The sequence below is a fragment of the Periophthalmus magnuspinnatus genome, chromosome 16 (genome assembly GCF_009829125.3).
Source record: "Periophthalmus magnuspinnatus isolate fPerMag1 chromosome 16, fPerMag1.2.pri, whole genome shotgun sequence".
NCBI classification, from domain to species: Eukaryota; Metazoa; Chordata; class Actinopteri; order Gobiiformes; family Gobiidae; genus Periophthalmus; species Periophthalmus magnuspinnatus.
The window spans coordinates 33,654,621-33,672,893 of NC_047141.1; the positions used below are offsets into that span (position 1 = coordinate 33,654,621).

General features: G+C 42.8%; 1 protein-coding gene and 1 long non-coding RNA gene across 4 annotated transcripts in view; one reads left to right on the forward strand and one right to left on the reverse strand.

Annotated features, from left to right (window-relative positions):
• Positions 1-18,273, forward strand: part of LOC117384375 (adhesion G protein-coupled receptor B1-like) — a 74,247-nt gene that overhangs the window by 41,876 nt on the left and 14,098 nt on the right. For 2 of the 3 annotated variants that reach the window (XM_055227691.1, XM_055227693.1), the window contains exons 9-12: positions 918-1,003; positions 13,181-13,279; positions 16,214-16,385; positions 18,120-18,215. In XM_055227691.1, coding sequence (XP_055083666.1) covers positions 918-1,003; positions 13,181-13,279; positions 16,214-16,385; positions 18,120-18,215 — 453 coding nt within the window. The remainder of the gene's footprint in view (positions 1-917; positions 1,004-13,180; positions 13,280-16,213; positions 16,386-18,119; positions 18,216-18,273) is intronic. The other variant, XM_055227692.1, reaches the window with a different exon arrangement.
• LOC129456878 (uncharacterized) lies at positions 11,985-12,327 on the reverse strand. Its single transcript, XR_008648997.1, has 3 exons — positions 12,289-12,327; positions 12,151-12,211; positions 11,985-12,022 (listed from the first exon to the last, which is right to left on the reverse strand). It is a non-coding gene; the product is annotated as an uncharacterized LOC129456878 (long non-coding RNA).

Genomic DNA, 18,273 nt, shown 5'->3' on the forward strand with positions numbered 1-18,273 from the left:
GTTGTTCCTCCAAACACGTCAACACCAGCATTTTTCAGATTCCGCGCTCATAAAAGCTTTAGTTTTGGTTTGGCAGGAGAGACAAGTCAGGCGGCCCACTGCAACGGCCCACTGCGGCGGCCCACTGCGGCGGCCCACTGCGACGGCCCACAGACGGAGAATTCTTCAAAACAATTGTTTTTATTTACAAATTGCCAAAAGGGCCACAAAACATCACAGACAGAACAGATTTATGTTCTGTATTTTGAGCGCTTAAAGATGCACTGTGTACTTTTCTCTGGAGTCTACCATCTGCTTGTCTCTATGGAAAAGTTATTGTTTTGCCTACTAAGTTCCACAGTAGAGCATTAAACTGATCTGTTATCTCTATGGAGACAAATACAGGCTTTTGAAATCTCTGAAACGAGGCGCCTTCTTTTCCCGAGGTTAGCGACAGGTTTGATTGACAGGTTTGATTGACAGGTTTGATTGACAGCGTTGCTAAGCGCCCGCTCCTGATGGGCGTGACCATCGACAGCCTCGCTCTTAGTTTTGATTCAAGTTTTAGTATCGATTAGTGTCTGATTTTCGATACTTCTGACGACCCTTTAATAAACCACACATTTATTTTCTGTATTTTGAGTTAAAGGTGCATTATGTACTTTTATCTGCTTGTCTCCATGGAAAAGTGATTGTTTTGCCTCGTATGTTCCACAGTAGGGAATTAAACTGACCCTCTGTCACCATGGAGACAAGCATGTGTTGTATTGATTAAACACGCTCAGATTCAACGGCTGCAAAACTGTTTGAACGTCCAAATTACCGTTCGGAGCCAAACTGCTCGTCTCCATGGAGATGCAAGAGCTCGGTCTGAAATGTTCCACAGTATAACATTAATTTGATCCTCACGTTTATTCTTTTTGTGCGTTGTTTTCCAGGTGAACATGGTGATCGGGATCCTGGTGTTTAATAAACTCGTGTCCAAAGACGGAATCACTGACATGAAGCTGAAGGAACGAGCGGGGTACGGCTCTGTCACTGCTCATTCCAACACAGAGAACGACAACCAGCTCATGTACGACTGTCACTATTTAACAACAACGACACTCAGAGCTACACATTTAAACAACCAGCTCATGTACGACTGTCACTATTTAACAACAACGACACTCAGAGCTACACATTTAAACAACCAGCTCATGTACGACTGTCACTATTTAACAACGACACTCAGAGCTACACATTTACACAACCAGCTCATGTACGACTGTGTCACTATTTAACAACGACACTCAGAGCTACACATTTAAACAACCAGCTCATGTACGACTGTGTCACTATTTAACAACGACACTCAGAGCTACACATTTAAACAACCAGCTCATGTACGACTGTGTCACTATTTAACAACAACGACACTCAGAGCTACACATTTACACAACCAGCTCATGTACGACTGTGTCACTATTTAACAACAACGACACTCAGAGCTACACATTTACACAACCAGCTCATGTACGACTGTGTCACTATTTTAACAACAACGACACTCAGAGCTACACATTTACACAACCAGCTCATGTACGACTGTCACTATTTTAACAACAACCACACTCAGATCTCCACATTTAAACGCACTAAATCCAAAGCTCTGATTGGACGAGCCGTAGTCAAAGTGTTTTTTATTGGTTGTTTTAAAGTCGCTGGTTGTTGGTCCTGCACAAACACACCACATCTCACTGTTGTTTTTAAGTTTGTTGTTTTGGTGTGAACTTCTGTGTCGTGCTTTTTATTATTTCTGGTGAAAGGAAGCAGATTTTAAATGTTAAATTGTTTTGGTTTTAATTACTGTGACAAAACAATTAGTGAAACAGGAGATAAAATTCCTGTTAGCATCACTACTTCCTGTTAGCGACACTACTTCCTGTCCAGGTTTATCTTGATGAGGTTTTTGACGAGTCACGATAAAATGAATAAATATTGTCCTCTGCCTGTCACCAGAGACACTTCTGTGTTTAGAGACATGTCTCAGTGCTAATGCTAATGCTAATGCTAATGCTAATGCTAATGCTAATTTTCGGGCATAATAAACATTAAAACACCAAAAAATGTAAAAGTATTTTACATAGAAACATGAATTTTATAGTTTTTATTTTTATTCATTTGAATTTTAATTGTTTATTTTTTATTTTCTGATTTTAATAAAGTGACTGTTAGCTCTGACACACAGTTAGCTAACGTGCTACTGTACACAGAGTGTTTTATGACACAGAGTGGGGTCTGTGTCCACACTGGTCAGGACGATAACCACTCTGCCAACGGCCCCGTCATTTGAACCTGAACGAGCCGAGAGTTTAAACCACGAGGATTAAAAACACGTTAAACACTTTATTTAAATTAAACACTTTAAACACTTTATTTAAATTAAAAACACATTAAACACTTTGTTTAGATTAAAAACACTAAACATTTTATTTAAATAAAAACTCGTGGACTCGTGTGATGTTTCATCACTTATAAAATCTGCACTTTGTCCCGTGAAATGATGGAAGTACTTTGTTATGTTACTTAAGTAAAAGTACAGGTACCAGAGTTAAAAGTACTCAAGTAAAAGTATCACATGAAAAAAACATACTTAAGAGTCAGAGTTAAAGAGTAAAATTAAAAGTATTTGTCACAGGTTTTGAGTCTTAAAAGCTTCAAATGTGGTGATTTTGATAAAGATCTGAGCTGAATTTAGTTCAACAAACGGAAGAATTGATTTTTTTAAACATTTTTTTTCTTTATTTTTTTGTTCAAATTCTGAACGTGTTAAAAATAAACCCTCACGTCTCACACAAGAAAAATACATTTGCTTTTAGTTGAAATCCGCTTCCTCTCACAGCACCACGCACCTTTGTGTTGTGCCCATGAGCATTGTGGACTGTTGTTGTGTCACTTGTTCTCTCTCTTTCTCTCTTTCTTTCTTTCTTTCTCTTTCTCTCCTCTGATCAAATGTTTTGCTTCTTTCTTTGATGACCTTTGACCTGTGTGTTTTTTTGCTGTCTGATTGTTTGAGTTTGCACCGAATCCCCTCTCTCTCACTCAGGGCTGTCCAATCAGGACCTCCTCTGCCCCAGAAGCCCCCTCCCATGTCATCTGTGATTGGGTAAAACGAAAATCTAGATTAATACTTGCCCCTCCCACTTTTCTCTCTTAACCAATCAGCTGTGAGCTTTCCCTCCGTAGACACTGGTTTAGATTTTCTCATTTTGTAGCGACTCTAACATAGTGAACACATTAGAGGAGCTGCACCTGATTTTTACAGTTCTCAAAGACCTAACAATAGCATGCAAAGGTGCACTTCCTGATAGCTGCAGCACATGGTGGACACATTTTGCTCAAACACTTGGTAAAAATCCGGTACAGTCCTTTTTATGAAGCACATTTGACTTAAAGGAAACAGCAGCTGCTTGAATGTGTTTGTTTGGGGCTGAGGTGGCACAGTGGGCACAGCACCACGGCCTCGTATTGAGAGGTTCAACGGTTCAGTCCCTGGTGTTGCTTTATGCTTTATGTTCTGTCAGGAGGATGAGGAGGAGTCAGGACTGTTGCCATAGCGATTAACAATTCAAAACATACGTCTCTCAAATGACCAATCGTGTTCAAAATGACAATGTTAAACGACGAATACGACGGTCCACAGATGTGACCTGTAACATTCCGCACGACGCAATAACATCTCCATGGATACGAGCAGGTGGTGGAAAAGTTACACAAACAAATATCTTTTTTGTCTGAAGTGTCCAAACCCGTCGTTTTTCCTGAGGATCGATGTCCCGGCCGTCAGTTACTTTTCGTCTCAAATGTTTGATTTCACGTTGAGTTCAGACCCTGTGCACGGAGATGTTTGTGGAGTTGATTATCTGCTCTTAGTCCCACAGCTGCCGTGGTTTAACTGTGCGTAGAAAATGAAGCTAACAGTTGTAGCGTGACTCTTAATTAGCTCCTGTGTAAAGGTTAAGTCTCCGCCCTCAGCTTCAGTTTGTTTAATGAAGACGAGCGGCGAGTGGAGGAGGAAAGAAAGTCAGTCCCTCGTTATATCACGGTTCACCTTCCACGGGCTCAATGTTTAGTGGATTTTTTTGTGCAATTTTACATGTTTTTTTTTTTTACAGTGTATGAACATGCATTCTGTCCTGCGTCCTGATTGGCTGTTGGACTGTAGACCATTGTGTCGTGCGTCCTGATTGGCTGTTGGACTGTAGACCATTGTGTCGTGCGTCCTGATTGGCCGTTGGACTGTAGACCATTGTCCATCAGTCTCCTCCGTGCCGTGTCTCCTGTCCAGTACAGAATGTGTTCAGACAAATTTACATAAACGTTGGATCTCAGTGTGACTCTGAAGTGCTGTACGTTTGTGATTTGTTTTCTCCCCGACAAAACCCACAATGTCGATGAAACGTTCTGCACCGACAAAGACGCCTACGAAGGTTTGAACTTTGAGAGAGTTTAAACGAGAGAGAAATTTGAGAAAATGTTTTGCCTGTTTGATAAAATCGTATCATAGCAACCAAAGAGCCAATCCGGAGCGAGGCTGTTGTAGAGGGTTAATACGAACATTTAAGACCAAAATGAGTCTGAAGCAGCAGGAACAGAGAGAGGAGACAGTTTTACAATAGAAAGTGAATTGGAGCCAGAGTTGATGGAGCAGGAAGTGCGACATTATCACTTCCTGTTTGGACTGCGGCGTTAGCATGTTAGCTATGTTAGCTATGTCCATTTATATTCACAGTCTTTGGTTTAGAGTGATGAAAAACATCCAGAGCAACAAAGAAAAACTAAAAATCTTGGCTCTTTTGAATCATCGAAAGTCAAAAGTCCTCAAAATGGCGCCTCTAAGTTCAGTGTGTATTTTATTGAGTTTTTTCCTGTAATGTTCTACAGTACGGCATTCAACTTAACTATCTCCATGGAGACAAGCTGGCCACATCACCAGGCCAAGTTACAAGTTAGATCTGTGGAGAAGTGAGCCTGCTCAGAGTAAGAATACACGTCTCCGTGGCAGTTTTGAGAAATAAAAACATCTGTAAACAAATAAATACAAGATATATTTGTTTAATGCCACACTGTGGAACATTCGAGGCAAATTAAATGACATTGATTAAAATATTTTGTTTACTTCGCTGTAGTTTTATGAGAAATTATGGTCTTAAGGTTGTGCAGTGAGATACTGGACTAAACCAGGACTAAACCAGGACTAAACCAGGACTAAACCAAGACTAAACCAGGACTAAACCAGGTCTAAATCAGGAGTCGAGTCCGTTTCTTTATAATCAAATCAAGTGTGACATTTTCACTTCGTGACATCACAGAGTGCTCTGCTCCTCGGTGTAAATAGGTCGTAGTAAAATGGTGGAGTTGTTTTGGTTGAGCAGAGTCAGGAGGCCGACTGTGAAATAATCTGTACGACTCCAGAGATTGTTCATGATTACATAAAGACCATGTTTACGCTCAAATACAGCCATGATTCAGTTCAGCTTCAGTTCAGCTTCAGTTCAGCTTCAGTTCAGCTTCAGTTCGGCTGATGGAGCTCAGCCCACGACAAACAAACACGAGTCAAACACAGACACGAGAGTCAAGTGGCATGGACCGGGTTTCACAGATTAGGAAGGAGATTTTTTTTTTTGTATAATTTCATTTTCAACCACAGACTGTAAAGAAGTGACAGAGTGAGACGTCACCACAGCTTCAGCTCCAAACGAAGCTCATGGAGGCTGGAGCAGGTGTAGGGGCTAATTTGAGTATCATAGCAACCAAAGAGCCAATCAAGAGCGAGACTGTTGAAGGTAACGCCCCTTCCCGCCCACACCACTGGTTTAACCGGGAGCAGGCCCTTAGCAACACTGTCAATCAAACCTGTTGCTAACGTTGATTTACAGACACAATCATGAAATAAAAATACCAGGATAGTTATTGTTTTTTACTTTTTCAATAAAATTTACTGAAAAATACAGAAGTTTAAGGGTCTTATATCACACAAAACTGACTCTTGTAGCTTTTATCCATGTTCTAACACTGTTTCCTCCTCAAAAACAGACCTGGAGTTGTGTTTTGTTTGCTCTGTTCCACCTTGTGATGTCATCAAGTGGTAGTTTTCAAGTTTTCACATTAACTCCTCCTTTTACCTTTAGTTCAGTCGAGATAAGAGACAACTCCAGGACTGAAATGATCCAAATGATTCTATAAATGAAGGTGTGTGGAGTTTAAAAACACAGTGGAGCACTTCCTGTATCACCACATGATGACATCACAAGGTGGAACAGAGTGTTTTCAGTCTAAATCTGCAGGTTTGTGTGTTAAACATGTGACAATGAAACAAAACACAACTCCAGGTCTGTGTGGGAAACATTAGGACAGATTTAAATATTATTAGTTTATTGATTCATTCACATTTCTCTAAACGGTTGTTGTGGTTTGTCAGATCTTTTTTTTTTTTTTTGTGGGAGTTGAGCCTTGACGGTTGTGGAAGGGCATCTGGCATCTTTTTGACGCTAAAATAAAATAAACCCATTGAAAACCCAACCCGGGGCTAAACTCTCTGTTGAGCCTCTTTTCGTGCAGATGCTGATTTGCTCCAGTTTTAAACTTAATAAAAGTCTTTGTGCTCCGGACAGCGCCCCCTTCAGGCCAAATGAAGGTAATTAAACTGTGTTTTTAATGAAGCTCCAGAGGCTCAGGTCAGAGCGACGCCTCTGAGAATCACTGAGAGAACAAGGAATTCAACTACAGCCAGTGTTTAAAGAGGCACTAGGGAACATTTGAGGTGAGGGGTCCACCACCTGCTCAGGGCAGATGTTTGTTCCACAGTAGAGATGGACGATATAGATTGGTTGGCCGATATATCGAGCCGATATTTGGCCTTTTTAGTGTATATATTTTGTTCTGTTCAATCTGCTGCCGATAAACACACAGAGATCGATAACACCACCAGGGGGCGACAGTGGCTCAGTTGGTAGAGTCGACTGATCTGAGTTTGTAGTAAATTTACATTACATAATTTGAAGAAAAGAATCAGAATCGGCCCTACATATCGATCCAAAAATATCGGCGTTTAGAGTTTATTGTCATCAGTTGCTCTGTATTTTAAAGAATCGGTATCACAAAAAAAAAAAAAACATTGATCGATCTCTGTTCCACCGTGTTATTCAATGTTTTTATTGCTTTAAAAATACCTTCAAAAACAGACTTACTCAGGCTTGCCTCTTCATAGATCTAACCTTTACCTTGTCTCGTGGCTTCAGCGTCTTGTCTCCATGGAGATGCATAAGTTTAAAGCCGCACTGACAGACATTACAGAGCAGAAACATTTCTCTGAGGATGAGGGACCCTCCACCAGAGATTCATGAACATAAAGACTTTTAATAAAAACACTGATTTAGAAAATAAAATGTAAAAGATAAAATAAAAGTCATTTCTTTTGTGGATCAATAATTAATTAAGTCTAAAATCGTCACACGTCTTCGACCAAAGACAAAGACATGTCCTTAAAGAGACTAAAGCTGATCACAGCTTAAATAGATCCAGATGAATTAATTTACATTTTATTTATACATTTAAAACATCTTGATCTGAGGAGCTTCACATAAAACACAAAACAAATATAAGATCAAAAATACAAAGGAACAACACAACACCTGTGTCCTGTGTTAAATACCAGGGAGAAGAGGCGCTTTAAACACTGAGGGGATCCAGCAGAGGGCGCTGTTCCATAGTCTGGGCACTGCCACAGAAAAGGCTCTGTCACCCCTTGAGCCTTTGGGTCAGTTGACCTCTGACCTCAGGACTCTGAGCGGAGTAGAAGCCTGAAGGAACTGGCTCAAATAAAGAGTCACACATTTAAAGAGCCGCGCGTTTAAAGAGTCACACATTTAAAGAGCCGCGCGTTTAAAGAGTCACATATTTAAACAGGACCCATAGAGTCACACATTTTTTTAAAAGGCAGATTAAACTCAAATTCACAAGTTTATAAAACTATAAATACATTGTTTCCTGTCTATTTTCTTCATAAATAGTAGTTTGTGCATGAGCTCCCCCTGCAGGTGGAGTGTTGTGAGTGCAGGGTCAGATACAATGGGATATGTAATAGTGTTAAGAGCTTTTGCCCCGCCCCCTTTTAGTCACACTTTAGTTTCCATCTGTAATGAGTCATAAACGTCATTACTTCAACTTTTTACGGCTTAAATCTGATTTTATTGCCAAAAAAATTATCAAAAATGTCAGAGTAAAGAAAAAGTCACACGATGAATATTGAGCTGCATAAATATAATTCAAACATTCACACGTTTAAAGTCAAAACAGTCGTACGTAATAGTCTGGAGTGAAATAAAAACCCCAGGATGGTGTAGAGCGTAGAGGCGATGGAGCCCGTGATCACTTCCTGTTTGGAGTGCGGCGGTTAGCGCGTTAGCTACTGTACGTCCGTCCATATAAACAGTCTGCGCTTTAACCCCAATGTTTCCAAAGGTCTTTTTATTTTCGAATCACAATTGCATCTGACTTATACAATTGTTTTCCCATCAGTCTGAGAAAACCATGTCGTATTTCCAAAAGCGTTGATTGTCTTTTAATACGAGCGCCCGAGGCCTGCGTTTAACAGCCCCACTGCCCTTTTAGCGGGAATTGAGTTTCTTCCATTATGTGATTTTTAATCCCGGTGACCAGAGGCTGCAAAAATCGATTCCAGCTTTAATTGTTGCTTAGCGAGAGTCGGCACGGCAACAGATGAGTTCGTTATGGCTTGTCGATATCAATACATTCAGTTATAAACGGCGCAGGAAGCAAACAGCCCGATGGAGGCGGATTATTCGTGGAAATCTCGCGTTCCCGGTTCATTTGGACGCTGTGGACAGTGGGACGTCCTCTGGCTCAAATAATCTCGAGCGCAGATGATGAAATAAAACACGACAGAGACGTTTACGTGGACGAGGAGCAGATCAATAGAGTGTGATGTAACAGAGACGCTTTAAAAACACAGAGTCAGCTCCAAATGAGGCTCACGAGGCTAAAAGTGACAGCGGCTAATCTGGAGCAGAGAAGTGCGAGCGTCATAGCAACCAGAGCCAATCAGGAGCGAGGATGTTGAAGGACACGCCCGTTTCTCGGCTGTCTCCATGGAGATGTTGTTGTTTTGCCTGGAGTGTTTCGCCGTACGACATGAAACGCATCGACTGTATGTCTGTGGATTTACAGGTCAGATCTGTGGAGAAGCGAGCTCAATTACTGTAAGGATGTGTGAGTTTAAGTGTTTTGTTCTTTTTTGGTTGTTTTAATAAAAATTACTCTAACTGAATCATTGCGAGACGAGGTGAATGTCGTAACGTGGAACTTTCCAGGCAAAATAATAGGATTCTGAGTTACATAGTGGACTTTAATTTTTTTTTTTTTTTCTCATTGATTTAATTACATTTTGATTTTGTTAAACTGTCTGGATATTTACACTTTTTATTCTTGAACTTTATAAGACGTTAAACTGAATCAGTCCATTTTAAATCATTTTTTCCAACCTGGACAGATGTTTATGATGTCCCCGCCCACTTCTCCTATTGGTTTGATCATGTCCTAAATGAGTGACAGGTGGACTCAGCCAATGAGAGTGAAGCATGAGGTTACATAAGGAGCACACACACACACACACACACACATTATTACACACACTTATTATTTTGTGTTTTTCTTGAGGTTGGACTCATTTTTATTTCTTGACACATTTTGCAGTTTCAAATCAAAACTTTGTCCCGATAAGGCCCCGCCCCCTCAAGACCCCGCCCCTGCTCTGAAGCCTGTGATTGGCCGCTGCCCTGAGAGAGAGACTGACCTTGTGACCCGCTGAACGAGTGTGTGTGTGTGTGTGTGTGTGATTTGAAAAGGGCTGGAGACTTTTTAATCATTTAAGATCCACAAACACAAAACTGGATTAAACACGATTTACTCCAACACAACGTTTATAATCTGTTCACACAAGCACCAGCACCGTCTTAAAGGTTTATAGTGTAACCTTTCTGATGTGGTGTCTGCCAGGGCTTGTTTCCATGGATACGCTATTGCTTTTCCCAAGAATGTTCCACAGTAAAGCATTAAACTCTGTCTCTGTCGCCTTCAGTTTCAAGTGTTAAAAAAAATAAATAAATACTCGTAGAAAAACATGATTCTCACAGAGCGGAGTCGCCTCTCCACAGAGCTGACCTGTCACGTGCTTGTTGAACATTTAAGGCAGAGTAAAAACATCTCCATGGAGACGAGCAGGTTCTGGACCTGACAACAGGAAAGTTACACAGTGCACCTTTAATTTACACTGTAGAACCACACGACAAAGGTGTGTGTGTCCAGCCCTGGTCATGTGTGTGTGTGTGCGCTCTGTGTGTGTGTGTGTGTGTGTGCGCTCTGTGTGTGTGTGTGTGCGCTGTGTGTGCGTGTGTGCGTGCTCTGTGTGTGCGTGCGCTCTGTGTGTGTGTGTGTGCTCTGTGTGTGTGTGTGTGCGCTCTGTGTGTGTGTGTGTGTGCGTGCGCTCTGTGTGTGTGCGCGCGCTCTGTGTGTGTGCGCTCTGTGTGTGTGTGCTCTGTGTGTGTGTGTGTGTGTGTGTGTGCGTGCTCTGCATCTGTATCTGTTTGTGTGTGTGGGGTGTGACCCTGGTTGTGTGTGCGTCTGTGTGTGTGCTCTGGTGGTGAGTAGATGTATGGGGTGTGTGTGTGTGTGTGTGCGCATATGTCCTTGTTGTGTACGTCACAGTGTGTTTTGTGTGTGTGCATCTCTTTCTGTTGTGTGTCACAGTGTGTTGTGGTTGTGTGTTGTGTGCCTCTGTTCTTGCTTGTTGTGTATGTCACAGTGTTGTGTGTGTTGTTTGTGTTGTGTGTGTTGTGTGCCTCTCTTCCTGTTGTGTGTCACAGTGTGTTGTGTGTGTTTTGTACGTCACAGTGTGTGTTTTGTGTGTGTTGTGTGCCTCTTCCTGTTGTGTGTGACAGTGTGTTGTGTGTGTGTTGTGTGTGTGTTGTGTGCCTCTTTCTGTTTGTTGTGCGTCACAGTGTGTTGTGTGTGTTGTGTGTGTGTGTTGTGTGTGTGTTGTGTGCTCTTCCTGTTGTGCGTCACAGTGTGTGTGTGTGTTGTGTGCTCTTCCTGTTGTGCGTCACAGTGTGTTGTGTGTGTGTTGTGTGTGTGTTGTGTGCTCTTCCTGTTGTGCGTCACAGTGTGTTGTGTGTGTGTTGTGTGTGTGTTGTGTGCCTCTTCCTGTTGTGCGTCACAGTGTGTGTGTGTGTTGTGTGTGTGTTGTGTGTGCTCTTCCTGTTGTGCGTCACAGTGTGTGTGTTGTGTGTGTGTGTGTTGTGTGCTCTTCCTGTTGTGCGTCACAGTGTGTTGTGTGTGTGTTGTGTGTTGTGTGTGTTGTGTGCTCTTCCTGTTGTGCGTCACAGTGTGTTGTGTGTGTGTTGTGTGTGTGTGTGTTGTGTGCTCTTCCTGTTGTGTGTCACAGTGTGTTGTGTGTGTGTGTGTTGTGTGCTCTTCCTGTTGTGCGTCACAGTGTGTGTGTTGTGTGTGTGTGTTGTGTGCTCTTCCTGTTGTGCGTCACAGTGTGTTGTGTGTGTGTGTTGTGTGTGTGTGTTGTGTGCTCTTCCTGTTGTGTGTCACAGTGTGTGTGTGTGTTGTGTGTGTTGTGTGCTCTTCCTGTTGTGCGTCACAGTGTGTGTGTTGTGTGTGTGTGTTATGTGCTCTTCCTGTTGTGCGTCACAGTGTGTTGTGTGTGTGTTGTGTGTGTGTGTGTTGTGTGTGTGTGTGTGTGTGTTGTGTGTGTGTTGTGTGCTCTTCCTGTTGTGTGTCACAGTGTGTTGTGTGTGTGTTGTGTGTGTGTGTTGTGTGCTCTTCCTGTTGTGCGTCACAGTGTGTTGTGTGTGTGTGTGTTGTGTGCTCTTCCTGTTGTGCGTCACAGTGTGTGTGTTGTGTGTGTGTGTTGTGTGCTCTTCCTGTTGTGCGTCACAGTGTGTTGTGTGTGTGTGTTGTGTGTGTGTGTTGTGTGCTCTTCCTGTTGTGCGTCACAGTGTGTGTGTGTGTGTGTGTGTTGTGTGTGTTGTGTGCTCTTCCTGTTGTGCGTCACAGTGTGTGTGTTGTGTGTGTGTGTTGTGTGCTCTTCCTGTTGTGCGTCACAGTGTGTTGTGTGTGTGTTGTGTGTGTGTTGTGTGTGTGTGTGTTGTGTGTGTGTTGTGTGCTCTTCCTGTTGTGTGTCAGTGTGTTGTGTGTGTGTTGTGTGTGTGTGTGTTGTGTGCTCTTCCTGTTGTGCGTCACAGTGTGTTGTGTGTGTGTTGTGTGTGTGTGTGTTGTGTGCTCTTCCTGTTGTGCGTCACAGTGTGTTGTGTGTGTGTTGTGTGTGTGTGTGTTGTGTGCTCTTCCTGTTGTGCGTCACAGTGTGTGTGTGTGTGTGTGTTGTGCGTCACAGTGTGTTGTGTGTGTGTGTGTTGTGTGTGTGTGTTGTGTGCTCTTCCTGTGGTGCGTCACAGTGTGTTGTGTGTGTGTGGGTGTGTGTGTGTTGTGTGCTCTTCCTGTTGTGCGTCACAGTGTGTTGTGTGTGTGTGTGTGTGTGTTGTGTGCTCTTCCTGTTGTGCGTCACAGTGTGTTGTGTGTGTGTGGGTGTGTGTGTGTTGTGTGCTCTTCCTGTTGTGCGTCACAGTGTGTGTGTGTGTGTGTGTTGTGCGTCACAGTGTGTTGTGTGTGTGTGTTGTGTGCTCTTCCTGTTGTGCGTCACAGTGTGTTGTGTGTGTGTTGTGTGTGTGTGTGTTGTGTGCTCTTCCTGTTGTGTGTCACAGTGTGTTGTGTGTGTGTGTGTGTTGTGTGCTCTTCCTGTTGTGCGTCACAGTGTGTGTGTTGTGTGTGTGTGTTGTGTGCTCTTCCTGTTGTGCGTCACAGTGTGTGTGTGTGTGTTGTGTGTGTGTGTTGTGTGTGTGTGTTGTGTGCTCTTCCTGTTGTGCGTCACAGTGTGTGTGTGTGTGTTGTGTGTGTGTGTTGTGTGCTCTTCCTGTTGTGCGTCACAGTGTGTGTGTGTGTGTTGTGTGTGTGTGTTGTGTTGTGTGTGTTGTGTGCTCTTCCTGTGGTGCGTCACAGTGTGTTGTGTGTGTGTGGGTGTGTGTGTGTTGTGTGCTCTTCCTGTTGTGCGTCACAGTGTGTGTATTTGACTTTTCAGTCAGATGGCAGTGCCTCTGTACAATATGACGCTCAAATGTGCCAAGTGTGGAGTTATCTCTTCGGCTGACGTTTCCACCACAGCTACCAGTAACGCCATGTTAGTCCCGCTAATTATTTTAACTCTACTTCTCCTCCTCCTCTCTCCTCTTTCTCCTCCTCTCTCCTCCTTTCTCCTCTTTCTCCTCCTCTTCTCCTCCTTCTTCTCCTCCTCCTCTCTCCTCTTTCTCCTCCTCTTTCTCCTCTTTCTCCTCCTTCTTCTCCTTCTCCTCCTATCTCCTCTTTCTCCTCTTTCTCCTCCTCTTCTCCTCCTCTCCTCCTCTTCTTCACTCACTCTGTCCTATGTCATGTTTTTCTTTCCTTGTGGCGACACAAAACATAATTAAACATAAAACTAAAGATGATCTCAGTCTTTTATTATATATTTATACTTTTATTGATATTATTAAAGTAGATTATCTTATCTTAACTTATCATCAGCCCGTGACACAAACGGGGGCAGGACTAAACCGAGTGGACCCCAAACCAAAACTGAGACTAAAACTGGATCTAAACCTGGACTAGACCAAGACTTAATCTGGACTAAATCCAGATCAAAACAGAACAGCCCGAGTCTGGAGTTTAAACTTCTGTATTTGACAATATCTGTAGAAAAAAGTAATAAAAAGAACAAATCGTGTTCATACGTTTCAAAATGTTTTAATTATTATAACATTAATTCACTTCAATTCAATTCATTTATTTTTGTCACGCCCAAAATCACAAGAACAGTCGTCTCGAAGGGCGTTCATGTTTTGGTTCATCGGCTCTAGACAAAACGTAAACCTCATGAAAAAAATGTAACTGTCAGAGCCGTCAACAGGAATTTGGGGGCCCGGGGCAAAAATGCTTATATGGGCCCCTCTAATATAAATTATTAGAACGAGTTTCTGACCCTGGGCCCGGGACCACAAACCCCTTTGCCCCCGTGGACCCCCCTGTAGACCCCCCCTGTAGACCCCCCCTGTGGAGCCCCCTGTGGACCCCCCTGTGGACCCCCCTGTGGACCCCCCTGTAGACCCCCCCTGTGGAGCCCCCTGTGGACCCCCCTGTGGACCCCCTGTGGACCCTCCTGTGGACCCCCCTGTGGACCCCCCCTGTGGAGCCCCCCAAAACACTTTTACACTTAAATAAATATTAGCTGCAGATTTTTAAATTACAAACATTTGTCGTTTATGAAAAACTAAAGAAACATTATGGATATTTGTCTTTTAAAACTATAAAGTAAATATAAAATATATATAAAGTAAATATAAAGTAAATATAAAATAAATATAAAGTAAATGTAAAATAAAGATAAAATAAATATAATGTAAATATAAAGTAAATATAAAGTAAATGTAAAGTAAATATAAAATAAATATAAATTAAATATAAAGTAAATGTAAAATAAATATAATGTAAATATAAAGTAAATATAAAGTAAATATAAAGTAAATATAAAGTAAATATAAAATAAATATAAAGTAAATATAAAGTCTGACATCACTGTAAAGATCAAATTAGAAAAGTAGAAAAATAGGAGAAAAATATTATTAATTTGTTTGCAAAAAAATAAAAAAATAATAACTTACCAACAAGTTAAACTATTTCAGAACTGAGTTAATAATAATTGCTGTCCTTAAAGATCCACTCTGGGACTTTTCTGGTTGAGGTTACAGCACCTGCTCGTCTCCATGGAGATGTCATTACTTTACCTGTTTATCTCATTTGCATTTAGTTAAAAGTGTTTCTCTCCACAGACAGATTTAATGTCATACTGCGGAACATTTCAGACAAAGTGACACCAAAAGTTGCACCTGTAATAAAGTGAATTACCTTATTCTCTGGAGTATAAGTCGCACCAGTGGAAAAAAAAGCATAATAATGAAGAAAAAAACATAAAAACATATAAAAGTCACATTTTTGGGGAATTTATTTAGCAAAATCCGAGACCAAGAACAGACATTTTATCTTTAAAGTCAAGTTCTAATAATAATAAAAAAATGTGGAACAACAGGCTGAATATCAGTACATCACGCTAACGCTAATGCTAACGCTAATGCTAACTTAACACATTTATATTTATTCAGCTGAAGCACAGACAGAACTGAACACGTGTCTGGTTTGTTAACGTAAGATATTAACAGTTAATCAGATAAATAAAATAACAAGTTTACTCTGGATCTCACTCCAAATCAATAAATCCACTGAATTCTTCGTCCTCGGTGTCGATTCTGAACAAATCCACCAACTCCAGAGGAAAATGAAGATGTGACATTATATATTTAATCATTTCACATATAAGTCTCACCCCAGACAAACTATGAAAAAGTGACACTTAAGTCCAGAAAATACAGTATTTAAATCCAAAATCATGACCTTCTTTCTCGGGTTAAAAATCCCTTTAAAAACATGTAGTTGGTTTATTCTTAGTTGGTGGCAAAGCAACATCACGCAGCCTCTACACCAGAAAAGTTCCATAGTGGACCTTTAATAAAACAGTCAATTATTTCAAATCCAAAGTTTTTTCCTCGTGTTTTTAGACCAAAAGTAGAGCCACATTTCCAGAACTTTGACCCATAAATCCAGTTGTATTTTGGGCCATGGTGTTATCCGTAGTTGAGGTTGTCTCTGCTCTGTCCCTCCTTCTTCGGCTCCTCCTTCTTCGGCTCCTCCTGTTGTTCTGTGCATCCTTTGCTTCACCCCTGACCCCTGACCCCTGACCCCTCTCTTTCCTCTCTGCTCCATCGTTGCATGGGATGTCTGTCAGCTCTGAGCTTATAAACTGGACCTGTCTGTTCCGTTTGTTCCGTAGTTTAAGTATTCGTTGTGATGTTATCTATTTTTGCATGACTGAGACGCTAAAAAACACCTAATCTGTTACTATGGAAACAGCTAACATAGCATTACGTTAACATGGATCAGTCACAGCTAATGCTAACTCTTAAATAAATCCGCTGAAACACGCCGAGTCTTTGTCGTTCCTGACTGCTGTTCCGCTCTGATCCTGCAGGGCGTCGCTGTGGAGCTCGTGCGTGGTGTTGCCTCTCCTGGCGCTCACCTGGATGTCGGCGGTGTTGGCGATCACGGACCGACGCTCCGCCCTCTTCCAGATCCTCTTCGCTGTTTTTGATTCGCTGGAAGGATTCGTGATTGTGATGGTTCACTGCATCCTGAGGAGAGAGGTACGACGGGACGGGGCGGGACGGCGGGACGTTCTACGGGACGTTCTATGGGACGTTCTACGGGACGTTCTATGGGACGTTCTACGGGACGTTCTATGGGACGTTCTACGGGACGTTCTATGGGACGTTCTACGGGACGTTCTATGGGACGTTCTACGGGACGTTCTACGGGACGTTCTACGGGACAGTTAGATTTAACACACATGGAGGGAGCTAAAAGTAAAAAAACAGGAAGTGATCATTTTGGATCATTTTAATTGCACTGTCCTCTGCCTCGCATCTCCACAAACCTGGCTCTTATTTGACACCTGCTCGTCTCCATGTCCTTTGGCTTTAATCTTCCACATTATGACACACAGCGTATCTATGCCCTTGGAGAATGTTCCGTAGTATGACTTTAACTCTATATTTCCATGGGGTCGTCCAAACTGAACCGACTGGAGAAGAATTAAACATAAAATATGAAAATCAAACTGATGCCTCAGAAAATCAGTTTCAAATCGTCAAAATAAAATGTTTTACTTAAAACTGAACAGTTTGTCTCTGATGGACACGAGTCTAAAGTGAATCAACCAGAAAATAAACATTTATCTGCACGTGACCTGTCGGCTAATGCTAATGCTAATGCTGCTAATGCTGCTAATGCTGCTAATGCTAATATGCTAATGCTAATGCTGCTATTGAAGCTGTTTAAAGTTTTGTGACACAGAGCAGCACAGACTGTGTGTCCTGAAAAATAAATCACACGTTTATGGAAAAGTTTCCCCAGAACGAAAAAACGAAACTGAAACAAAAACTAAAACTTAAAAATTCTGTGACGACTGAATTTATGTTTGTGCTGGAGCGAGATCAGAGCATCAGACTCACTGTAATAATACTGCAAATATAAGTACTACTACAGCTACTACTGCAACAGCTACTGCTACTACTGTTAATAATACTACAAATATAAGTACTACTACTGCAACAGCTACTACTGTTAATACTACGACATTAGCTGCTACTACAACTACGTCAACAACTACTACTGTTATTACTACAACAGCTACTACTCCTGCTCCTCCACCTCCTCCTCCTGCTCCTCCACCTGCTCCTCCACCTCCTCCTGCTCCTCCTCCTCCTGCTCCTCCTCTTCCTCCTGCTCCTCCACCTCCTCCTCCTCCTCCTCCTGCTCCTCCTCCTCCTGCTCCTCCTCCTGCTCCTCCTCCTGCTCCTCCTCCTGCTCCTCCTGCTCCTCCTCTTCCTCCTGCTCCTCCACCTCCTCCTGCTCCTCCTCCTGCTCCTCCCCCTCCACCACCTCCTCCTCCTCCTGCTCCTCCTCCTGCTCCTCCTCCTCCTGCTCCTCCTCCTGCTCCTCCTCCTGCTCCTCCTCCTGCTCCTCCTCCTGCTCCTCCTCTTCCTCCTGCTCCTCCACCTCCTCCTGCTCCTCCTCCTGCTCCTCCCCCTCCACCACCTCCTCCTCCTCCTGCTCCTCCTCCTCCTCCTCCTGCTCCTCCTCCTGCTCCTCCTGCTCCTCCTCTTCCTCCTGCTCCTCCACCTCCTCCTGCTCCTCCTCCTGCTCCTCCCCCTCCACCACCTCCTCCTGCTCCTCCTCCTGCTCCTCCTCTTCCTCCTGCTCCTCCACCTCCTCCTCCTCCTCCTGCTCCTCCTCTTCCTCCTGCTCCTCCTCCTGCTCCTCCACCTCCTCCTCCTGCTCCTCCTCCTGCTCCTCTTCACCCTGTGTGTGTGTTGCAGGTGCAGGAGGCGGTGAAGTGTCGTGTTGTGGATCGTCAGGACGACACAAACGGAGACTCTGGGGGCTCGTTCCAAAATGGCCACGCTCAGCTCATGGTACAGTCTTTAGTCCAGAGTTTGACAGTTTAGTTTGTGTCTGCGGGAGTTTAGCATG